The 26113-nt window shown below is 38.7% G+C and overlaps 1 protein-coding gene and 1 long non-coding RNA gene across 2 annotated transcripts in view; one reads left to right on the forward strand and one right to left on the reverse strand.

Annotated features, from left to right (window-relative positions):
- Positions 1–21084: 21084 nt before the first annotated feature.
- Positions 21085–23510, reverse strand: LOC127564011 (uncharacterized). The gene is made up of 2 exons (XR_007954168.1): positions 23131–23510; positions 21085–22997 (listed from the first exon to the last, which is right to left on the reverse strand). It is a non-coding gene; the product is annotated as an uncharacterized LOC127564011 (long non-coding RNA).
- Positions 23511–23678: 168 nt separating this feature from the next.
- Positions 23679–26113, forward strand: part of LMBR1 (limb development membrane protein 1) — a 177891-nt gene continuing 175456 nt past the window's right edge. The window contains exon 1 of the mRNA XM_051962658.1: positions 23679–24111. Coding sequence (XP_051818618.1) covers positions 24046–24111 — 66 coding nt within the window. The 5' untranslated portion in view covers positions 23679–24045. The remainder of the gene's footprint in view (positions 24112–26113) is intronic.

The following is a 26113-nucleotide window of genomic DNA, read 5'->3' on the forward strand; positions in this document are numbered from 1 at the left end:
CCAGTCAGTTTTAAGGTCAATGAGTGGTGGGTGGTCTGCAGTTTTATACTATAAAACCAACGCTTTTGCTTCTGTAAAAACAGTCTCCTTGCACTGGACTGATCAGGAGAGGACTGACCGCTTCTTGCAAACCTCACACAGTTAGAATATCTGCCCCAAGCATATGAAGACTTCCCCCAGCAAAATAGATAAAGACAGTTTGTCCCAACAGCCATGAAGGCAGTTGAAGCAGGCATTGTGGAGTGCTTAGAGTTTGATAAGACACTGAAAACACCCATGTCAATCACTGTATCCCAAGTCATCACCAGATGTCTTTCCTTTTTCTTGCTACTAGACTTTGATGACTGAAAGACCAAGTGAAACCAGTGACTTTGTGCAACTCTGCCTCACAAATCCAATTTATGTGAGAATCAAGACATCTCCATATCATTTTGACCTACCTCAAAGTCTTGTAGCAATAGGCAAGTGATGAAGCAGCAGGTGCTGAAGCATTGAGAGCTGGAGAACCCTTGACACAGGTGGCCCAGGCCATAGGGACATCTCACTAGAATGAAACAGCAGTGGGACTTGACAGCCTTCTCAGACTCTGAGTAGCTCTTTTAAGGGATTCATACAGCTCACTTCCTGATAAAATGAAAGGACTAGAAAAGGAGCTCTAAAAACTGCATCACCAACCCTGGTCTGTTTACCATGGCAGGCAGGAATCTCACCCTGTAGTTGAAACAAAAAGGATACACAAAAACTTTTTGTGAAGATAATTCCACTTACCATCTCTTCATGGAATGTGTGCACACTTATGCACAACATGAAACCGATAAACAGACACTGTTGCGACAGATAGCTGTCAGCAGGTATCACATTCAAATAGCAGCCCTGAGTGAAACAGCTGGCAAATGAAGGTCAACTTACTGAAGTTGAAACTGTTTTTCTAGAGTGGCCACAATGAAGGGGAGTGCCATGGAGGTGTAGGTTTTGCAATCAAAATTAATATAATCAACAAACTTGTATGCCTACCAAAAAGAGAAAAAGACTCATGACAGTGTTATTGCCATTAGCATGAAAGCAACAATCACCGTCATCAATGTGTATGCTTCTACTATGATGAACATTGATGAGAGTAAAGAAAAAGTTTATGAAGACCTGCTGATATTGTATCATCAATGTGCTGAAAGAGGACAAGTTTATAATTCTGGGTAACTTCAATGCAAGACCATGGACAAACCACCAGACACGGCAGGTAGTCCTTGGAAGAAATAGAGTTAGAAACAGCAACACTAAAGATTACTTACTACTGAAGATTTGTGCATCTCATGTCATCATATCCTACACTGTCTATCTAAATGTAATAAAAACTCATGGATGCACCCTTGCAGCAAAAATTGATATTTAAGAGACAGGGTGTGATAACGAAGAAAGCAATGTATGACCAAAAAGTGCTGGGCTGGTCATAGACTTGTCTTCTTGAAGCTATATCTGCATTGCAGCACTCCCAAGGCAGGAGGACTACCAGAAGACTCAATATCAACAATTAGAGCACTTTGAGAGGGAACAATTTGTTGCTAACTACGAATATCTGGCAACAGTGGCGCAGAAAAGGAGTGGGCAGCTTTTAGAGATTTGGTATACAGTATCAAATTTACTCAACTGAGCCAGAATGTATCAAAATTACACATCTGAGCCAGAACACTGACAAACATCAACATTGGTTTGATAAAAATGATGAGGAAATTTAGAAGCTGCTAAGTAACCTTCCTTCACCCCAAACCCACAGGATTTTATCAGCAGGATAGTTCCGCTATCTCTAAGAAGGCAGCATTTAACTCTATCAAAAGTAAAGTACAAGTGAAATTTAAGTCATGTAGAATTCTTGGCTTAGTAAGAAGGAAGATGAAATTCAGTTTTACATTGACCATAGCAATCCAAAGCAATTTAAGTTGCTCTGAAGGTTACTTTAAGGCCAAAAAGCTATGGTGCATCTCAACTATTCAGTTGATGGAACCACATTGATTAGTGATAAGGACAGCATTCTAGAGAAATGGACTGAACACTTTCATAGTGTTCTTAACAAATCATTATCAACCAAGCCATTGGCTATATACTTCAGGTTGAAGATATGCCCTCTGTAGCCAAACTTTCAACTGAAGAACAGATTTTGAATGTCATTAGGTGATTTTTGTATGGCAAAGTGCCTGGTGATAATTCTAGTCTAGCTGAGATTTACAAGGCAGGAGATCCACTTTGAAATTTTCCAAATAATATGGCAAGAGAAGATTATCCCCCAGAAGTTAAAGAATTCCTTCACTGTTCATCTCTGTAAAGGTAAAGGAAATAGATTGTCCTGTGACAATTACAAAATGGATTGTAGAGGGTCACAGTCAGTGGGGAAACTCTGGGTAAGACTCTTCAACCCAGAGGGAACCTGCTAACAATGTCTGGCTTGGCTCCCAATTTCCCCTAAGGGCTCTCAGCCTTCCTGAGAAGTCAGGGGGCAGTGACAACCTGTGTTGATACTAAGCAGAATGATACTAAATAGAAGTAATACTAGGTAGCAAACTACATACAATAGCAAGTTGTTTATGTGGTTCCACGTGCACAGTGCTGTTTTTGTTACATTATAAAAAGGGGAAAGTCCTTGAAATAAACACACTCCATTTTCCCACCATCTTCAGGAGTCCTACTTCATCACTTCTCCACTAGAAAGGTATATTTTAATCATCCTGGTGTGGAGGCTCCACAAAGCAATGGTACACTTTATCATCCCAACTTGGAGGCTCTAGAAAGCAGGATACAACAGTGGATCTCTCTCTTAGTCACTGTGGGCAAAGTTCTCTCCAGAGTCCTTCTTAATAAGTTGATCCTTCATTTAGAATATGGCCACCTACATAAGAACAATTGTGGCTTCAGAAAGGGCCAAGAAATGGTCGATATATGGTATTTACTGCATGACAACTCCAAGAGAAATATCAAGAGCAGAATAAAGATCCACACACAGTATTTGACAATCTGATCAAGGTCTTTCTTACTGTTATTCATGAGGGCTTATAGAAAATGATGTCAAAATTTGGTTGCCTGAATAAGTCAATGAGTATTTTACATCAGTTTCATGATGGCATGTTTGCATAAGTTTTGCGTGATGCTCTTGCACTTTCCCAGTCCTTACTGGAATGAAATAAGACTATGTGCTTGCTTCTATGCTTTTGCGCATATATGTTTTCTACAATGTTGTTAGATGCCTTCAGTGAAGACAAAAACGGCATCATGGTCAGCTACCTCATTGAGGGTAAATTATTTAAATTGAAAAGGCTACAAGTCAATACCAAAGTAGATGGTGTGCAACTTTTTGTTCCCAGATGATTGCACACTCAGTGGAACCTCTGAAGCTGAAAGATGTAAAAAGTATAGTTGATTCTCTGCTACTTGTGCTAATTTTTGCTTAACAATCAACACCAAGAAAACAGACACAGAACCACTGGTTAAAACATTCCAAATTTCTCCATTTGTTTTAACGTTGGAAGTATATATTTTCCAGGAGTATACATAGTTGATGAGATTGAGGCACTTATTACTAAGACATGTGCATGTCATCATAAGCTACACTTTATTTAAGTGCCATAAAACTTCATGGATGCAGCAAAAATTGACATTTAATAGACTATATCATTGTAAGGAAAAGAGACAGGGTGTGAAAATGAAGAAGGCAATGTGTGGCCAAAGAGTACCAAAGATAAGTCATAGACTTATTTTCTTCAAGCTAACTATTTGCATTCAATAAAAATAGCAGCTCCAAGGCAAGAGGAGAACTAGAAGACTTAATGTCAATAGATTAGAGCACTTCCAATATAGCTACAAATCACTAACAGATGCAACACCTTGTTAATAGAATACTTTAATGACCTGATCTGTTCCCACTGTGCCATTGCTCAGAAACTTTCAATTGCTTTCTCCATCGAACTTTATAAAGCCAAAGAATTCAACCTCTAAAGTCTTGCCACAATTTGTCTCTTAGTTACCTTTTCAAGTTTTATTTCTCATTGTTCTCCCATACTCTCATTTCCAGCCAAATCGGGCTTTTTTTTTTTTTAAGTTGCAAAGTACCATTTATTTATAACTTTATACCCAAAGAAGGTAAAAAACAAAATAAAACAAACTGGTCTCCATTTTGATGCTTGTGTCTGTGTTTTAGTAAAAGTTTAGCATTCAGCAGTACATGTCCTCTCAAAAGCCTCTTAAGGCTTAATGAGTTCCAAGTTTTCATTCTCCAATGAGCGTCTCTTAAGTTTAATATAAGTAGAATTTAATTTCTGTATAAATTGGAGGAAATATGGCATAGCAATTTCTGTAAAAGACAATACCACTGCTGAAAAACATTCATGCTTTTGTGATCCAGGGGTCTGACTTAAAACAAAGAAAACAGTACATCTGTACATAGATAGTACAACAGTAAAGGAATGTTCAAATAGAGTTAATGAAATTAGGTGAATTAGGAATTAGAGAACAACTCAATTGGACCAGCAATACATTTTCCATCAAGCTTGAAGTTAAGGAAGCATGTTTTTCTCAACTGATACGGGGACTCCTTGGTGTCAGAATATAATTCATCAAGAGCTCGAAGAAGGACATTCACAACAAACGAGTGTTTCTTTAACAAATAGAATGACTTTGGGTCTGGAGAAGTATTCTCTTTTCATAAAGGTTGGGCATGTTCTTTAGCAGGTTCTAACATATTTTTGTAGATTTGAAAATAACACTCATTCCTCAACCAGTAAGAGGGTTCTAAATAATATGGGCATCTCAGAAAAGAAGAAAACCTCTTTATTTACTGGTAAAGGAGGAAGGAAACTTGCAGGCATGGACCTCAAAGAATCATTCTGATCTTCCTGCAGGAATGGTTTATTTATGTGATTAGATAACTGTGGATTTGTTTTCATTACTATCTAATTTCATAAGAATCTTGGCACTTCTTCGTGAATATCAATAAGAACTCCAGTTTCATTAGATAAAATATGGTAGATGAGAATTGGATTAGGATCTGCTAAAATAAGTTCAGCAAGATTTGTTTTAAATTGTGGCACATGTTTCATTAGGAAGGCAACAAAATAGGAAGTGAATGACACTTTACTGGAAACCAGATTATTCCTGAACTTGGAAAAAAGCCCATCTGCAACAACTGTTAACCAACAACTGATGTAACTGAGTTCCTTGATTTATCCAGATTTTTAAAAAATTCTGTACTGAAGTCCATCACATCATCTCCCTTTGGTAATTTCCATATAACCCTTTCAATGTACTTTGTATTGAAGCTGCCTTTTGGAGACTCATGAAAAAGATTTCATGATGAAATCTTTTGCCACTCTGTAGCTGTTTGTTGAATCTGGATATGGAACTTCAATTTCCACAATGAACCCTTGGTCATGAATTACATAGGCATTTACAATATGGATATCAAGGCTTTCCACTGTACTTCAAGACCCATATCTTTAAGAGCACAGACCTTTTGTGGCTGTAGCAAAAAGGAAATGGATGCTCCAGAGACAACCCTATTGGAAACAGTTGCTTCCACATTAATGACTTCTGAGCATGCCTCAGACGTTATTACTGGGGGATTGGGTGTACTTGAATCTTTGGCCGCCAGACATGGAAGAAAGATAACAGTAACTGAGAAAGATTTAAAAGAGCCTGACAAGATACTTGGAGAATTACTAGTGGAGAGTCACATGACCCTCAGGTATGCCGATTACATCATTTCTTAGTACTCCTAGGCAACTTCCCAAGTCTATCATTTGCCCAGCAGATGTTGATCAGCATTCTAGAGGAAATCTCTTACCAGGAACTCCCTATTCCAATGAAATCACAGGTCCAATAAAAGCAATACAGTTTCACTCCTACTTAGGATTCAAATCTAAGGAAAGGTATTTCTTATTTAAAAGAAATACCGGTAGAATAAGAGCATCACACCCAAAGAAAAACATAAACACACATAGAACCAGCCTAGTTGGCATAAATTACATTTTTCTTTGGGTGTAGGGGTATGAGTATGTGTGTGTGGGGAAAGGAAGAACAGGCTCTATTAATTACAATTTAAACTGTAGACACACTGGTCATCTGGGTTTGTTTTTGTTGATTTTTAAAAAATATTTTAAAATTTTGTTGTTATTCTTGGTGGCTTTTTGTTTGCTTGTTTGTTAGCTTGTTTTGTTTTTATAGTACATAAGCAGTGATGAATTCGAAATACTTGATGTCTGTATGGAACGTATGAAAACCAACACATCAATATTCCACAAACAATAGTTTATTGGAGCGGTACAAAGGAAACGGCAAACGTTTTAGTTCAGCTAATAATCCATTTCAGGAGTAAAACCATGCCAGCCTCTATTTCTTATAAAAATAAGTGACAGGGGCAATCTCTAGTTGTTTGGAGGTAGTCGCTATTGAACTTCTTTCTCCTTGGTAGCAGCAGCGTTGTCTGTTCATTCAGTTGGCTCTAGAGACAAATAGGGCTTTCAAAGGGTTTTCCTAGCCAAGTGTTCTAATATTACGCACGCCCCACACAACATTGCCGTTTAGAGAAAAAATAAAGGCGTTAAAATACACAGAGCCAATAAAAGTTTCTTCCGAGAAGCTGAGGGAAGTTCCGCAGTCCTTTGGCTCAGAAGCACCTCTTCCGGACCCTACACGCCTGGGCTACAGGTGAGCTAGCGCAGCTGGCTAACAAAGACTGGGAGCTTTCTCCGCTTTCTGCTGCAGCCTCAGTTCGTAATTTTGGCTACACACCCGCAGAGACGGGGGAGGTTTGGGAAGGGGGTGGTGGTGGTTAGCAGGCCAAAGAATCATCTCTGACTAGGCTCGGGACCTGCCCAGGCCGGATCGTCCGGGGCAAGTGCCAAGATGGGCAGGCGCAGTCGGGAGGGGAGGGGCTCCGAGTCCCCCTGCTGCTGACGCCGCGGAGGCTGCTGGACTAGTCAACCGCGGCTTCCCGGTGGTTGCGGGTCATCTCTTCGGTCCGCGCGGGACGTTTCGGGAGAACCCCGGGAACTCTGCCCATAAGCTTTCAATGTTCTGTCGACGCCTATTTTTGTATCTTTGCTCATGCTATTTTCCATGCTCGGAATGCCACTCTCCACTGCCTCGCTCAGCTTCCTCGCCTATTAAATCTGTCCATCTTTCAAGACCTACATCAAATACCATTTCTTTGGTGAAGCTTCTCACTTAATAAACGCTAGTGACTCCTATTACACTCCAGGAACAAATACAAAACTCAGCATTTAAGATCCTTTACAGACGGGCCTGTTCCTACCTTTCCAGTCTTCCTAGCTTTACTCTGCTGTGAACTCGCTGTACCGGCATCCTTGCCGCTCCTTGCACAACCTCCTGACTCTGCCTTGGTGTCTGTATGACTGACTGTATGACAATCTAAATTAGAATAAGACTGTATGAGAGTCTAAATGACTGGTCCTTCAACCTAGAATCCTTTCTCCTATTTCACTTCTACCTCTGGGTTTTTCTGACTTCTTTTAAAACAGCTTAGATTACATTTTGTTCAGGTCTTTTCCAAGCCTGCCTCAACTCTTTATTTCTGTCGAGTTAGAGTTAATCTGTTCCTTTAAAGCTTGTTTCTCCATGTATTAATCCTGTATATGTATATACACTACACAAGGCAACAATTTGTTCTAAATGAAAAATAAAATTTTAAATAAAATAAATTAGTTCTAAAATTAAGTTCTAAATTAATTCTAAACAAATAGTTGGATATAAAAAGGGGCAGGTTAAACGGGTAGCCAAAAAATAAAAATAAAAGGTTGTTATGCAAAGAGAACCTTACCTGCAGGCTGGAGATCTTGGCAGTTAACTTGATCTTGGCCCCAGTTTACTTTACCCTTTTAAAAATAGGGAATGAGATGAACTCGAATCAGGGGTTCTTAACCTGGAGACCATAAACTTAAAAAATTTTTTATAACTACATTTTGATATATTTGGTTTCTTTTATAATACTGTGTATTTTATTTCATGCATTTAAAAAAAATGTTTTTGAGAGAACGGCTCCATAGATTTCACCAGTATTGCGAAGAAATCCATGACATAGAAAAGGTTAAGAACTCCTGCATTGGGTTATCTACATGTAGTTTCTTCTCATTCTAAAATTCTGTGATTTGAAGGAAAATTTACAAATAAACATGAGATAAATTGCTGAATTAAAAAAAAAGGAAATTATTATCTGGAATTCCATATTAAAGTACATACACACACACAGGAAAAAACTGGAAGAAAGGCTGATTCTGATCTAGTTTTAAAGAGTAGGAATGACCAAATCCAAACTATCCTTCTAGCTCTGGATGTAGCACTGCTGCCCTCTAGCCTTGGCTAGGGCTCACAGTGCCGTTTCTTGATTACTAGAAACAACAAAAATGGATTTTGCTTCTAAAAATTGGTGATGTTAAGGAAAATTTATAAACAAACATGAAATAAATTGCTGAATCTTTTAAAAATGGAAATTATTATCTGGAATTCCAACATTAAAGTACACACACACACACAAACACACACACACACACACACACACACACACACACACACACCTGGAAAAACCTGGAAGAAAGGCTGAGATTCTGATCTGATCTCAAAGGGTGTGAATGACCAAAACCAAACTCTAGCCTTGGCCAAGCTCACAGAAACTTTCTTGATGATTACTATAAACAACAACAAAAATGGATTTTGCTCAACTTTTTTGCCAAGGATAGTAAATTTAGAGGTCAAAAACAATGGGAACTTGAGACACCAGCAGTGATTGGGCTTTTGTGTGTTTCAATAGAAAAAACACTTAATTTTCTATGAAATATTTCTTAATGTTCATGAACATGCATGCTCGGCTCCTAACATGCATTATTTATACATTTTTAGGGAGGTCATTGAAATCATCAAAGTATTTTTTATTACTACAATTTTTTGATAACTGTACTAATGGCAATGGTGTTATGTCAGTACTTTAATTGTTTGGGTTTTTTGGTCTGGAAATATAATTTGTTTAATGCAGACCTACAACTCTTTTGTAACTTAGACAATTTCATAAGACATAATACATATAAGAGGCCAAACTTAAATTGTCTTCCTGAGTCCAATGCCAGTCCCTCTATCTGTTGTGCTTTGCCCCCAATTGGTGTATATTTAAAAGAGAAAGGTTATCCTTTTCTGAAAATTTGTTGAATAGGTGAACAGTCTGTCTGCCTCATAGTGACTAAGCCTCTGAAATATCTTGTAGGGTACTATGGATAGAAAGAGTTCCTTCAAGGAACCAGTCATCTAATCATGATGTAGCTATTAACATTTTTTAAAAAAAATATTTATTTTGGATTCTGGGAATGAAAAAAGGGACTTATTTTAACTTTTCTTCCTAAGCAAGAGTGAAGGGCAGTTGGAAATTCCCTCTAAATTGAGTATCCTATCAATATCACTAATTACTTAGAAATCCCAGGATAACACCAAGTTCTCAAGGATATATAGACAAGTTCTCCTTCTTTGTGTAAGAAGGAGAACCTTTCCAAGAAGATAAACTCTTTTTTTTTTTTTTTTTGGATTGGTTCCATTTTTTAAATTTATTTTTTGTTTTGTTTTTATTAAAGCTTTTTTTCCCCCTAAAACATATACATGGATAAATTTTCAACATTGATTCTTGCAAAACCTTGTGCTTCAAATTTTCCCCTCCTTCCTCCCATCCCCTCCCCTAACTGGCAAGTAATCCAATATATGTTATACATGTTAAAACATATGTTAAACCCAATATATGTAAACATATTTATACAATTATCTTGCTGCATAAGAAAAATAAAATCAAAAAAGATAAAAAATGAGAAAGAAAACAAAATGCAAGCCAACAACAATAAAAATGAAAATGCTATGTTATGATCCACACTCAATTCTCACAGTCCTCTCTGGATAAAGATGGCTCTCTTCATCACAAAGTCATTGGAACTAGTTTCAATTATCTCATTGCTGGAAAGAGTCACGTCCATTAGCATTGATTATTGTGTAATCTTGTTGTTGCTGAGTACAGTGATCTCTTGGTTCTGCTCACTTCACTTAGCATCAGTTCATATAAGTCTCTCCAGGCCTCTCTAAAAGCAGAAGATTTATAGTCTTTATAGATTATATATCATGTGTTGTGTATTTGCTTCATGATAGAAGGTAAGCTCCACAGGGAAAAGGGCAGGGTTTTTTGTTCTTGTTTTTTTGATCTTTATATCTTCCACGTGTAGTGCAGTGCCTGGCACACTCTAGCTACAAAATAAATGCTTATTGATTGATTTGGTTATTTAAAAGGCTAGTGAGCCCTTCATACATTGAAGCCTTGGCTTCCTGGGATCAGATCTAACAGATGGTATATCCTCAAGAGATGAAGTTCTAGTGGTTAAGCACCATTTCCTTCTGGTCTTCTGTCCCAAACACCCTCATCATCTTTCAAACTTTTCAGTTGAGCACACAATCCTAAAAAACTGAAATATCTCCACATCCCCTTGAATCTCTCTTTTGAACTCTATGTCATAGAGCTTACTGGATCTCTGATTTCCTGTACCTGAATAATTTTTTATGAAACTCACTTGAAAATTGGCTTTAAAATGTACAAAAAGAGAATTAGCAGCAGGATATTTGGGAACACTGCAATCCAAGGTCAGGTAAAGGTGTCCACATAATGGTTTTTATTAGTTACGGAAGTGAGCCTTTCCAATTTTCTAAGCAGTACTTGGCAGTGGGACTCGGTTTATGCCTGTTAGGTTTACAGGCAACAGATGGGAACAGCTTCTGCTGCTGAGGCTTATTGATGTCATAGTAAACCTGCTTGCTATAAATATACAAGGCTGCATAAAATTAAAAGGTGCTAGGGTAGCCTGAGTCTGCTCTCTGTCTAAAGGAACAGAGATACAATCCAATTCACTTCAATAAACATTTATCAACAAAGAACTCTGGCATTGTTAAGTGTTGGGGATTCAAAGTCAAATATTAAAGAGTCTGTCCTCAAGGAACTTGCATTCTTCTGGGAGTGGGGAGAAATACAACACAGAAATAAGTATTTACAAAATAATTTAGGAGAGAGAACACTAAAAACTGGAGAACATCAAGAAAGCATTCAGGTGAGAGGTAGAGTCTGGATTAAGCTTTACATGAAGACAGGAATTTTAAAAAGGAGAGGGGAGGAAGTATTACATTCTAGGTATGGAAATCAGTGTGCAAAGGTGCAGAAAAAGGTCAAAGATATGTCAGACTTGGGGATCATAATGAGTTCTCATCATTTCAAAGAAGCATATGGAGGATTTCTGCTTTAGGTATATATGAGTTTCACCTCTAACCTGGGATTAGAAAATTAGGTTCAATAAAACCAGTAACCCATTTCCCCTTACCATTCTAAGAAGTATTCCTAAAGGATTGGGGTGTCTTTCTCTAGTACTATGGCTGAACCCTCATTCCAATGTGTTAGCCACCAGTAATTAATATCCCAGTTCCATTAAGAAGTTAATGGCTTGCTGCCATTTCAGATATTTACTGCAGACATAGCAAGAACAACAGTATAGACATATCCCTCTAAACTTGGGAACACATTCTCACACTTTTTTAGTTTCTTCGGTAAGCTCAGATTTAATGTGGTTCTTAAAAGGCATTTGTCCTACCAAGTTCACTTCCAAATTCCATATTTTTGATGGATGGAGGAGTCTACATCTCTACTGCTGAATGGTACCAGGCAGATTGCTTGGGACTTTGCCCTGCACCGTCTCCCTCCTGTCAAATTCTGACTCTCTCTCTCCTGGCTTTTCAAGGGTCCTATCCTTCTTTAATATCCTTCACCCAAAACAGGAAAGAATAAATTACAAAAGGTAAAAAACAGAGACCAAATGTCAGCCTTTGATGGACAGCCTCTTCTCTTAGAACATTGAAAGCAGGTAGAAAAGAAATGGACCAGGCCCTGACTGACAAGTACATTTTGAAGGAAGCCCAGTTCCAGTCATATGTCAGACAATACTATAGATCTTCATCATGTAGTTAGCAGATTAGAATCAGTTAGAAAATCATGTGCTGGAAGTCACATGCCATCATGCCTTTTCAAAAGCAAGCTCCCCAGGCTTGCTGTAGAAAATTTCCTCTTCATAGTTAAAAATAGAGACCTTTTATTGCTCTTCTTGAGTTGTTTGAGTCATGTCCAACACTTTGTGACCCAATTTTGGGATTTTCTTGTATGCTTTGCTATTTCCTTGTCCAGTTCATTTTACAGATGAGGAAATGGAGGCAAATAGGGTTAAATGACTTGCTTAGAGTCATACAATTGGTGTCTGAGATCAGATTTGAACTCAAGAAGATGAATCTTCCCTGAATCCAAGCCCTGTATTCTATCCACTGTGCTTATCAACTGCCCCTGAAATCTTCTATATGCATACAAAAATATTTTTCTTAAACTAAACCTTTAGAGAATTTTTTTTTCCTTTGGGCCTCAGTTTTCTCAAATTTAAAATGTACTGGATGATCTCTTTCAGCACCAATATCCTATGTATCTATAATTTTGACATGTTGAGAGGTGACATTTGGCTTTTCCTATAAAAATATATCTTATGAGAAATATATGAACATCCTATTGATCAGTCAGTAAATGTTTATTAAGCACTTACGTGTTCTAAATTCTAATTTTTTCCATGTACTGTGTTAAGTACTAGGGATACAAAAAGGGGAAACTTTGATTTCATCTTTGATTTCAAGGAACTTATAGATTATGATGGGAGAGACAACAAGTAATTACAAGCTAAACATTGGATAAGTAGGAAATAATTCAAAGAGGGAAGGTCTTAGAATTAAGAAGATTTAGGTAACTCTTCTAATAAAAGATGGGATTTTAGTTGGGACTTAAAGGAAGCCATGGATGGCAGTAGTTGGAGTTGAGCAGGAAAAGCATTCTAGGCATTCATCTAGCCAGAGAAAATCCTACTAGGCATTGTGAACAGCCAGAGAAAATCCCTGGAGCTGAGAAATTGAGCGTCTTTTTGCTCATTGTTTTATTTCTCTTTTGTAGAGGTTTGTGGCAGGGCACATGTGCATGGAAAAAAATAGAATTTAGAACAAGAATGTGGAGGTTGTAGAATAGCCTTGCAACCTTTTTGTTCTAGCTTTCTTCCAACCATTTATCTACATGGCAAACCCAGAAAATCTTATATAGTGTGTTGCACTTTATTGGAATGCAGTCTTGGAAAAGGTTTGAATGGAAGATGTAGATTGACAATCAATAATTTATTGGAGTTGCAGGAGACTTTTAGAGGCTTAAGAAAGGTAGCAAAAGGAAGTCATTTCAAAAAGCAGACTAAATGCCTACTAGTTTTAAGTAGCTGGTAGCTTAGAACTTATTCATAGGTATAATGATGTCTACAACCAGATAAACTCTGACTTAATACTTAATACTTGGTGATAAATTTAAAGGTAAGAAGTACTGATAAACTGATGGTAGCTCAGCATTCATTTTTAAGATCTGAAAGATTCAGGTTTAAATTACAACATTTTCTTATTTAGCTACATTTGTACAACAGAGCAAGCACCAAGACTAAAAAAACTTTAGTTGAAGAAAAATTGTTCCCATCCAAATATCTTTCAGAAACAGATCAGTACTGTTATGTAAAGAAGTTTATAAAATCTTCTTTATTTTAGGATTTGAGTAGAGGTAGGTTTTCCAGCAGCTATAGAGCAAAAAAGTTATAGGAAACTATAATTATTAAAGTAATCCAAGAACACTTTATAAAAATTCAAATCATGATTATCCTTGAGTGTGTTAGTATCAGATTTTTGGTGATCTGATTCTTTGAACCTTTATTAGAGCCTGGTGTTCAGAGACAGAAAATAACATTTCTGTTTTTTCATCATCAATACTCTAGTTAAATGTCTGGTGCAACTAAAAATCAAAATTGAGATAGGTGACTGTCTTAGCTTGACACTTATCATGCTGACTGGAACATAGTAAGCATTAAATAATATTTATTGGTTGATTCTTATATTTATTTTTTAATTCCATACTTACACAAAACAAAGTTTTCCCACTACACAGTAGAACAATAAAAAATTTTATATGAAAATGTGAATATCTCATGCCACTTCCTTTTAAAATATATAATCAATTCCTCATATTATTTTCAAAACTGTCATTTATTTGCCTTTTGTTAACTTTCTTCTGTCCTCTTTTGTAAATTTTGAAAAATATTTCAATGGCTCATTTTTTAGTACAACACTATCATTAACTTGTTCTCTCTTTCCTAAGTTCTCCAATTAGAAGACCTTCAAAAAGGGGAAAAACATAAACAAAAAATTTCTTTTAACAACTAATTATAGTTAAGCAAAATGAATCAGCCCAATGGCTATGTACACACACACACACACACACACACACACACACACACACACACACTCTTTGAATGCATCATCTTACTTTCAGAAGGTAGATAACAGGTGTCCGGAGATAATTTGATCAGAGTTCTTTCCCAAGATGATTTTCTTTGCAGTGATGTTGTCCTGATAAAAACTGTTCTAAGACTGCTTATTTCATTCTGCCTTGGATTGATATCACTTGAGATTTTCTATATTTGTCTCCTTTGTCAATTCCATTGACATTCCATATCAAGAGATTCACTAACCCATATGATTTGCATAACCTTGGCTTTAAATTCTTCTATTTCAGTCCCCATTCCCCTACTTTTCCCACCACTACTTTTAGATTTCCTTTTCAAGACCAGAGAGTTTACTTTCTTTGGATTATTTTGGTCATAACATTGCTGGGACATTTCCTTTTGAAATTCTTTCAAAAATTCTTCAGTGGATTTTTTTGTTTTCACCTTATCCTCTGGCTGGTATCATCCTGGGATTCTTCATCTCTTCAGTTTTGTTTTCTAAATTGGGTGTTTGTCTCCTGACTAGAGTCTGCCCCTTCTGTGATTTTTTGGATGGGCTGATCACCCACTTGAACTCAATCTGAATTGGCCAAATTGCTGCTCTGATCTCTACCTTCCTAAGTTAGGCCCCATTGGATCTTTGAGATTTGGAGTACTTGGTCTTTAGAACTCTTTGTTGCATTAAAAACAAAGTACAAGGGAACTCAGATCCCTGGGCACCTGGACTGGCCTGGTTTGAACATGGCTATGCCATACTGGTCACATTCATTTTCTGGGGGCAGATAACTAATATTATATAATGTCTTAAGCTTTACAAATTGAGAAAAACTCCAAACTTTTATAACAAGTATGCATAGTGAAGCAAAATAAAAAAAATTAGTGGCCTTTGAGTAGGTAGATAAAATATTCTGTTCATCATCAGTTTCTTGGAATTGTGATTGGCCATTGCACTGATTTGACATCTTAAGTCTTTCAAAGCCTTTGAAGTATTATTCTATAAAATTTTCAAGTACTGTTTATTATGCATCAGTTTACATCATTCTTTCCAGGTTTCTTAAGAAAAGCCATTTGTTATTTCTTATGGTGCAATAATATTTCATTATATCTATAAATCATATTTTGTTTAGCCATTTCCTAATTTATAAATACCCTTTTGAGAGTTATTTGATTCATTCATATGTCTATTAATAGTGCATTAATGTACTTGTTCTCCTCAGGCTAACTGATTGGCATAATTTAATCACTAACAGAATGAAAACTGAAACCAAATTGCAAGAATTTGAGGAGCAAGTGATTACTGAAGAAATGGAAACAGTAGGGCTTCTTAATATGAATGATATGGTAACCAAAAAAACTAAGGTTATCTTAATCTACATTAATGGAAGTATATTGTCCAGGAAAACGCATGAGATTGTTTTGTTGTTTTCTACTCTTATCAGACAAGATCTAGACTGTTCAGTTCTCTGCATATCAGCTTAAGAAAGCAGATATTGTATGTTCTACTTCCCTCTCAACCACCCATACCCTATGTCTTCTTTCTAGGCCATAAATCCCCAGTTCCTTCTACTAATTTTGGGTGCTAAAGTTTCTATGTCTTAGTAACCTGGTTTTATACCAGGTTAACTTTCCCGGTTGAACGGGATCAGTTTAATGGCTAGCAGTGCCACCTGGTGCTTAAGTAGGTATAAAGTAAATACAAAGTAATTGGGGGAGGGGAAAGCCTTGACAATTTAGAGGAATTGTAAAAACTTCCTATAAAAAATAAAGAACTATGTCTTGAAAAGAGATAGAGGTGAGATTATTCCAGGCATGGGGTACAATATTTCCAACATTCAGAAATGGAAGATGAAATACTGTGTATGGATGATAAATACCAAACATAAGGCTGGCAAGAATGTACACCTGAATTGGTACAACTTTGCGGGGCACTGTGGCTATGTTTTATGAAATCTACCAGTCATTTCTGGCTTTCCTATCAGTATGTCTCTGTTCTTTCTTTCTGATTGGGAAGTGAAAAATTTGACTAGCCAGTCAACTTCTGTACTCTAGGAAATTAAGGTTTCTCTGGATAGGATTATTTCATCTGTCTAGTATTGTGAAACTGTTTCTTGCAATGAACATCTGTTATGATTATTTCTCCTCTGTTTTAAGCTCTTCTGCTGTTGGAATATGGGAGCCACCTAACAGTGGCTGCTTGGAGATCCAACCCAAAATGGATCTCCTCTTGTGAGAGGATAATACAAGTAGACTGAGAGGCAGTTGCTGTTCTTTGACTGAGAGGCTCTTGTGTTGTTTCCTCTTCCCTCTGCCTCCAATTTATTTCATTCCCAGTCTGCAACACCTGTGTCAGCAAAGGCTGCCCTGCAACCCCTTCCAATGTTATGATCCACAGCTGTGGAGGCTCTCAGAGAATTGACCTATCTCTTAACATTCTGCTTTTTATGAAAAGTAATGATAGAAAAACAAACAAATCTCCTATGAATTACTGTGTATTTGGTGTATAGACAATTGTCCTACACTATGGAATAATACAAGATATCAAAATATTAATTCACTTGACTCTAGGAAAAAAAAGCTTAAGGGAAAGCTAGGTTTTTCTTTTTCTTTTTTCTTTCTTTCTTTCTTTCCTTTTTTTTTTTTTTAGCTTTTTATTTTCAAAATACATGCAGATAGCTTTAAACATCCACCCCTGCAAAATCCTGTGATCTAATTTTTCCCTCCCTTCCCCCACTCTCCCTTAGACATCAGTAATCCAATATATGTTAAACATATGCAATTCTTCTATACATATTTCTACATTTATCATGCTACATAAGAAAAATCAGATAAAAAAGAAAAAATGAGAAAGAAAAAAAAGCAAGCAAACAACAACAAAAAAGGTGAAAATACTGTGCTGTGATCTGTTATGGACCAGAACTCTGAACTTGAAACAAAGGATTCTCAGAAGGTACTAAGTCAATGGAATTGATAGATACAATTATCTAATTTAGCATGGTTCAATATGATTGATTTAATCCTACAAGGAGATGTTATGGGGTAGAACTTTAAACAAGGTACTAAGTGGAATTGAGGAGACAATGGTTAAATCTAGTGTAGCACTGATTTAATCCTACAACAAATAATGGTTTAAATGTGATATAATGATTGGTGCATACTCAGGGTGGGGCAAATAAACTAGAAGCTCTCAGGGCCAAAGAAGACAAACTTACTAGAAGCTCTTCGAAGCTGAGACATATTCATTCCATCTTCTACCTTTGTTGGCTGGAGGCTGAAGCACAAACCCTTGGAATTCAGAGAGATCAAGAGACTGAGAAAGAGGCAGGAGCTCAAGCTCTTAGAACCAAGACTATAGAAGGCCTCCAAGAAAGCTAGCCAAAGCCCCAGGAAAAGAGATAAGACATTGAAAGAGATAATAAAGGATTTGGACTTTAACCCCTGGCTACTCATGTGGTGATTACTGAACTGAAACTAAGGCTGCCTCTAGAGACCCCAAGAAACTTTACATTTTAGAGAGAATATTACAGTGATCCACACTCAGTTCCCACAGTTCTCTCTCTGGAGACAGATGGCTCTCTCCATCACAAGACCATTGGAATTGGCCAGAATCACCTCCTTGCTGAAAAGAGCCAAGTTCATCAGAGTTGATCATCACATTATCTTGTTGTTGCTGTGTACAATGTTCTCTTGGTTCTACTCACTTCACTTAACATCAGTTCATATAAGTCTCTCCAGGCCTTTCTGAAATCATAAGGGAAAACTTTTTCAAGAAGGGCACTCTATTAGAGCAAAAAGAGAGACATATAATTTGGCTTTTATTCCTAGTTCTGCCATTATTTAGTTGTATGGACCCAGACAAATCATTTAGTCACTTTGAGCCTCAGTTTTTTCATCTGTAAAATGAGAGTTAGGCAGAATCTTTAAGGTTATTTCTGATTCTAAAATGCCATAAGTACTCTAGTTGCATAATGTTTCCTGCCTTCCTCCTCATACCTCTTTCCCTCTCCTCTTCCCTTCTTCTTTCCTTCCTTCCTTCTTTCTTTCCCTCTCCCTATCTATCTTTTTTTGCCATCCCTTACCCTTTTATCCTTTGCCCCCTCTGGGACTGGAATAGGAGAATTAGAATGATTATTTCTTTTTATACTTTTACTCTTCCCCACCCCCAAATTTGTGTTGTGATTGGGGAAAGGCAACTGAGGAAGTTGCCAGCTATAGCCTAGAATTTGATATATAATTGAATCGCTACCAGACAATAAAAACTGATAGAGATCAACATACAGCAAATGTAATGTCTACTTATGATATTGCCTCCAGAAATAGTGTTAAATTGTCTTTTAGTTCACTTAAGAGCAAACAGTACCTTGTTTAATTGCATAGAAACCAAAATATAATGTAGTACATGAAGAAGAGCAGGTATTAGCTATCCAAAGCAATAGCTGTTAGCGTGAAAATATTAGATGCTCAGTTTTTCATGAATTTGAAGAGAAGTAGGATGTATTAAGATAATTTAGTCTCTAGTCACTCATAAAGGAGAAGAAAAGAGAGAGGAAATGGCACAGTTGCTATGTGATAACATTTTTTGCTTTGCTTTGTCTAGCAGAGACTAAAAGTCTCTCATTTTTTAAAGATCCCTCATTTTTAAAGATGTCCTAGAAAGCAGCTTTGCTAGTGGGAAGATAGGTAATGGAGGAACAATTAGGAAGGGAGTGGAGGGGCTCCCCCAAACTTTGAGAGTCAGTGGAATGTCTAGAAAAGAGCAGGAGACAACATGCTGGGGTAAAATGTAAAGAAAGGGAGTAAGTAGATTAATCTTAAATTCACATGTATTGGAGACAAAGACTTCCTTCACTGGTGCCAGCTGAGGTTCCCACATGTTCTTTCTTCCTCCTGCCAAGACATGTATGGTTGAAAGTACCAATCTACCAACTATACCATACCTTTTCACTCTTCCTCCATCTTGCCCTTCCCTTCCCTACAGTTGGCTTTCAGCAGTTATAGGAGAGCAGTGCCTCCAAGAGAAGGAATAATCTGATACCCTTCCTAGTCTCTTGCAAGATTATCTCTTGCTTCTAAAATTTAAATTTTCATAACCCTGAGGAGCTCTGTGCTCTGGAGCTGGAGCTGGTGAGTATGCCCCACCCTTTTTAATTTTTCCATGAGAATGAATAGCAGACATAAGAGGATACAATTACATTATTTGTCTTCCAAACCCATTCTTCTTTTGAATATCCTTATTTCTTTAGAGGGGTCTTAATCTCCCTTGTCAATCTTGATTCCTCCCTCAGTTGACTCTTTGATCATATTGCTGGTTCAAAAAGAATGCAGAATTTAGTGACTTTTGGGGCATAGTTCCAAATTATTTTTCAGAAAGGCTAGACTAATTTCACAGCTCCATTAGTGTGCCTGTTTTCCCAAAAGCCTTTCAACAATCGTCATTTTCCTTTTCTGTCATTTTTGCCATATGATGGATATGAGATAAATCCTCAAATTTCTATACATATATCTCTTCTCTTTGTCCTAAACTCTAGTTCTACAAAATAAACTACCTGTGATATATTTCAAACTTTGTTACTTCAAACTCAACACACCCAAAGAAGAACTCATTATCTTCAATTGTTAGACTTAGCTCTTCTCAGCAATGTGGTGATCCAAGACAATTTCAACAGATTTAGAATGGAAAATGTCATCCACATCGAGAGAGAGACCTTTGGAGACTGAGCATACTATTTTCATCTTTTTTGTTTGTTTGCATTCTTGTTCTTTCTTGTGTTTTTTTTACCTTTTTGTTCTGATTTTTCTTTCACAACATGAGTAATATGGAAATATGTTTAAAACGATTGTACATGTGTAACCTCTATCAGATTGGTGTCTTTGGAATTCGGTGGATAAGGGAAGGAAGGAGAAAAAAATCTGGAACACTTAACAAATGAATGCTGAAAACAACTTTTACATGTAATTGGGAAAATAAAATACAATTGAGAAAAAAGAACCCATCTTTTCTCCGGATGCATCCCTCTTTAAAATTTCCCTATTTCTAGGGAGTAACCAATATTCTATCATCCATATTTTCCATTATAATTATTGACTTTTTAAAAAATTCAACTTTATTTTCAGGTCTACATTCTCATCCTTCAACCTCTCTCTCTTTTCCCTCATTGAGAAATCAAGAAAGAGAAGATGTAATATAAATAAACATAGTAAAGCAAAACAAATTCCCACATGTCAATTCTCTTTCTGGACGTGGATACCATGTTTCATTATGGGTCTTCTGGAATTCTGACTGGTCATTGTATGGATCAGAATTCCTCAGTCTTTGAAAGTTGTTTGTCTTTACAATATTGTTGAGATCTTATTTCTCCTGATCCTGCTTACTTCACTTTCCATCAGATATAGCCACCACTATATTTCATCACCACTTGCTTGGATTATTGCTATAGCTTGTTCTTTGGCCTCCTTACCTCTAGTCTCTCTCCAGGCAAATTCATTTTCCACACAGCTCCCAAATTTATTTTTTAAGCACAAATCACATGTTACTTTCCTTCTTAATAGACTTAGTGACTCTCTTCCATTCTAGATTCAAATATTTCATCCTTATCTTACTTTCTAAAATGTTTTTAATGATGTAGTAGTAAGTATAAGTATAGTAGTAAATGGGTATAATTATGAATAATTACACATATACTGGGCCTGAGTATGCAAAATTATTTTATTGGCTGTGATGCTTAATATAAAAGTTTGGAAATTATTGTATTGGAGAACAATTGAACGGCTGGCTGAGTAGTTTAGCATAGAGAAAACAGAACTGACAACCACCACTGCAGAGAGTATTTAATAGAGCTAACTAAGCAGTAGAAAAGAAAGGGTGGTGGAAGCAGAACCTCCTTGTAGGGGTCCTCAAACTACAGCCCTCGGGCCAGATGCGGCAGCTGAGGACAGTTAACCCCCTCACCCAGGGCCATGAAGTTTCTTTATTTAAAGGCCCACAAAACAAAGTTTATGTTTTTACTATAGTCCGGCCCTCCAACAGTCTGAAGGACAGTGAACTGGCCCCCTATTTAAAAAGTTTGAGGACCCCTGCAAGCCTGCAAGTCCAACTTTAGAACAATGATTGACTCCCAGACATTTTTAATCATGCATCCTTTTTAGTAAATGATTTTTTTCTCCTTGGCTGGTCACTGGCAAGATGGTAGAGAATGGCCTCATGATACCTATCCAAAGATATGAAGGACTTAAGGGAAAATAAGTGGAATGTTTGGTTGTAAAGGGTGAAGGATTGATATAGTTGTGTTGGAGCCAAATATCATAATTGGCTATGTTGGCTAAAGGTGGGAATGTAGATCCATCATTTCACCTCTGATTGGTTGATCACATACTCTTGGGATCACTATCACCTCCCATTTTGGAGTGTTGTCATGTGCCTTAAAACTCCCAGCTTCTAGTCCCAGTTACAGTTTGTTGTCTACCCTTCCAGGTTTTGTCAGGAATGCCAAAATGGCAGTTATATTTTTCTGATGACAACTGATTGTATATGAATGGTAAGGGAAAGTGAAAATTTGAAATTATGAATCTGAATGATTGGAAACAATGGCTGTACTCTCCAAAGAAATAAATTAAGGAGAGGTCAATTTAGGAGGAGAGAAAGTGAAGTTTGTTTTAGACATCTTACATGTGAGTCACCAGCATTCAGAGGTGTGGAACTAGAGTTCAGGAATAAGCTAAAGTCTTAATATATTTGGGAGTCATCTGCTTAGAAAATGATAGTTCAATGGAAGACCAAGGACCAAGTCCCGAGTTACACCCATGCATAGGGGACAAGACATGAATAATGATCTTTAAAGTAGACTAAGAAGGATTGGTCATACAGGATATACAGGTCATACAGGCAGGAAAAGCATCATGACTGAGTAGTGTTTAGAAATTTAGGGAGGAGACTGTATCAAGAAGTATGGGTTTGTCAAGTGTCAAATGTACAGAAAAGGCATGAAGGACAAGTACTGAAAAAAGGCCATTGGATTTAGCAATAAAGAGATTATTGAAGATTACGGAGACAACAGTTTTATCTCATATTTAGGACTCAATCTAGTTTGTAAGGGTTGAGTAGGAGGTGAGAAAGTGGAAGCAATAAGCTATACAGCCTTTTCATTTACCTTATTGTAGTCACTGTGTATATTGTTCTAATTTCTGCTTTTTATTTGGCATCCATTCATACAAATCTTCCCATGGTTTCCTGAATTTCTCATTCATTTCTTATTGCACAAAAATCCAGTGTATCCACATTTCCGTTTGTTGATTCATTCACCAGCTTTATTTCTAGTTGTTACCACATAAAATGGGGCTATGACTATTTTGGTATATGCAGTGCATAATTTTAGAGATGCAAGAAGAGGGGGCAGTCCACGATTTCGAAGGCTGTTGAGAGGGCAAAGAGAATGACAGCTGAGACAGAGCCATTAGATTTATTGCAAGGACACAGGTGACCTTGGAGAAAATGATCCTAGCAGAGTACTGTCTCCTCCGTTTTCTCCTCTCAGAGCTCATCCGGTCCATCTTTCCACTATATCACTTCATTTTGGACATATTCTCACTCGTCCTTAAACACACCTGTTAAAAATGACAAAACAGCTCCTGGAAGATGTCACCTCTTGGCTCCTGGTGAGCTCCCCCGGTGACTAGGGAGAGCACATAAGTGGTTATCTTTAACCGCTGAGGAGACCGGTGCCCTCCCATTCCTTACTTCTGGTCCTTTTTTCAGCTCTCTGGGAGCCCAAGTGTCCCGATTCACAAATTAAAGCCGACTCTTCTGGATGTAGTTCTTGACCTTTCACCTACTTTGTCCCGGGGACCCACCCACGAGGCCTCCCAGCCCAAAACAAAAAACACCCTTTGGGTCTGCAGAGGACTTGGAAACAAAAGGCATAGCTCGGGACGAGGAGCCAGCGGAGCGGGGTGCTGGAAGCGGACAATTCAGCCCACACAAAAGCGCCGGCCACCGACATGTAACAACACTAGACACCCCCGGAAATGGGAGGGGGTCCAACCTACAGCGTTCCGTTCCTTTAACCTTTGATGAGCCAAACCTGGGACGCTAACGCAGGAGCAAAGACACCCCCTCCGTAACCGTCCCCGAGCCGCCCCCCGGCCCCCGCCCAGGCTTCACCCCGCCCCTCAGACCACGCCCCCGGAGGGGGGTGTTTCCAGACCACACCCCTTTCCCGCCCATTTTTAATTTGCTTCTCCTCCCCCTTCTCCCCGAACCCCACCCCCGCCTCTTTCATTTAGCTCTCGGTTCTCCTCTTTCCCCAATAGGAGGCGGCGCATTTCTGTGACACGCACGCGCGCGCTGGGGCGCGCTTCCCCTCCGACGTTTCCCCCTTCCCTAAAGGGGAGGAGCCAAACGGTCCCTCCCCCCTTCCCCTCATCTCTCTCCTCTCTCCTCCCTCCTCCCTCTCCTCCGCCTTTCTCGCGTCCTGTCCTCCCCCAAGCGCGAGAGGCTTCCGCGGCAGCGGCGGCTGTTGTTATTGTCGTGCCCGCGCCCGCTCCCGCTCCCGCTCGGGTCGCAGCACTCGCTCCCCAGCCCCCGGTCTCTAGGCGGGCGATGGTGCCGCGGTGCCGGCGGATCTGGGCGGCGGAGCGGAGGGCATGAAGGAGGATGGAAGCGGAGGACGAGGTGTCCCTCCGGGAGCAGCATTTCCACAGCCAAGTGCGGGAGTCCACGGTGAGTGCGGGAGGAGGAGTAGAGAGGAGGGAGCGGAAAGGGAGCGCTGCCCAACGCCACCCGCCGCCGCCGCCGCCTCCACCTGCTCAGGCTCGGCCTGCCACTGCCAAGTGCGGAGAGTCGAGCGCCCGAGCCCGCGGGCCGCCCCTCCCCTGCTTCCCCTCCCTCGCCCCACCCCCCCCGCCTCCCGACGCGCTCTGCTCCGCCGGCCCCGGCTTAGCTGCCGGGGCTGGGACGCCTCAGGCTCGTCGAGAGTTCCCTGCCCGGGGCCCGCGTCGGGACCCGCGTCCCTGGTGCTCTGCTTTGGCCTGGAGGGGCTCATCGTGTTAACAGCATCTCCTGAGCTGTGGGGTTGTCAGGTTAGCTTGTCACGGCTCCTTTCCTCCCGGGTTGGGAGCCGGCTTCCCCAGCAGCTTCCTCTCCCGTCACCTCGTAGGCAGGGGTGGCGACTGGACTTGCATGAGGGTCTCGAGGCCAGAGGTGCCGGCGTCCTGCCTTTCAGTCTCGGCCTCCTTCGGTGCTCGGGGAGGAGACGCTAGCCACCACCCGCCACCTCTGGGGGCTGAAGTTTGATATTTCCACCTGTATCTTGTGGGTGACAGAGACACAGTGAGAATCAGACAGACCACACAGAGATAGAAAGACAGAGAAAAGCATTGATGCATTTTTCTTGAACCCTGTTAACAAAAAGGGGTGGATTCAAGTTGGGGAGAATGTTTTTCTATCAACACAACATGGGGAGAATGTTTTCTTTCTATCCAAGTTCAGTAACTAGCTTTTACACACACACACACACACACACAGAGGAACTAAAACCTCTTTTTCTCTCTCCCCTCCCTCCCTCCCTGCTTCTCTGTCTCTCTCCCTTTCTTGTCTTCCTTTTTCCTCCTCCCTTTTCTTTCTTTTCGATGTTACATTTTACTTTTGTGTATTTGGCCTCCCCCAACATAAACACTGGTTGGGCCTCTGACATATTCTGTCAGTGTTTATGGTGAGGAAGTCACTTAGCCGTTCAGGGTTTTGGGTAACTCTCTAGGACTCCAAAATTTTAAATGATTTTGAGTTTGTTCTTTCTGCTATATTTTTGGCTTCCCATACATGAAATCTATGGATTCTTTCTCAGAATAGTATTTTAAAAAATGCACAAGTGACACATTGATTGCAAAGGAAACCAATTATATTGAAATATAATTATCAAAATAAGTTTTTTTTTTTTTTTAAAGGTTACAGATGCTAGGTTAAGAACTCTACCAGGAGGATTGTAAACTGTAGAGAAGAGGCAGACCTGGATTGTTAGAGAGAATTTTATGAATTAACATGTCTAGTTCTTGTCTTGGTCTAAATAAGCAAAGTATTCTAAAGATCAGTTACATTCTGTAAATTGTAGAGTATGATATCTTCTTTTCCCTTTATTACACAAGACTTCACATAATATATGTGGATTTTTAGAGTTCTTTGATAAACATGGATTCTTATGGTTTTGGATATTAGATTTGAAAATGACATGTCCGATTTCTGTTAGTTACAGTTCTCAGCAATTTTTTAAAAGGTCATTATGTTTCCATAATAGTAATTTTTATGACACTTGACAATTTTTCTTTGGCTTTCATATTCTTTAGTTTGAGCCTCACAACTCTGTGATTTAGCTAATAAAACTAAGGCATGGAGAAATTAAGTGATTCTTACAGAGCTTTGCAGAAGTGGAATGGGCTGGAAGTGATTGACTGGAAGTCTTCAAGGAAAGATGAAACGACTGTTTGGAATCTCCTAGAGATTACTGTTCACATATAGTTGAATTGGGTAGGCAGAGAACCCCTTGAACTGCAGGATTTCTGTGATTCTTTTACCTACTCCAGATCACAAACATACTAAATGATTGGTAGACTGATTTTGAGTCTGTTCTTTTTGCTATATTACAAGGTCCTTCCTGATGTATGATGTCTGAATGTGTTTATTAGAATTTTCAAATTTAAAAAAAAACTTTTTTATATCCTTTATTTAA

Source organism: Antechinus flavipes, chromosome 5 (genome assembly GCF_016432865.1).
Source record: "Antechinus flavipes isolate AdamAnt ecotype Samford, QLD, Australia chromosome 5, AdamAnt_v2, whole genome shotgun sequence".
NCBI classification, from domain to species: Eukaryota; Metazoa; Chordata; class Mammalia; order Dasyuromorphia; family Dasyuridae; genus Antechinus; species Antechinus flavipes.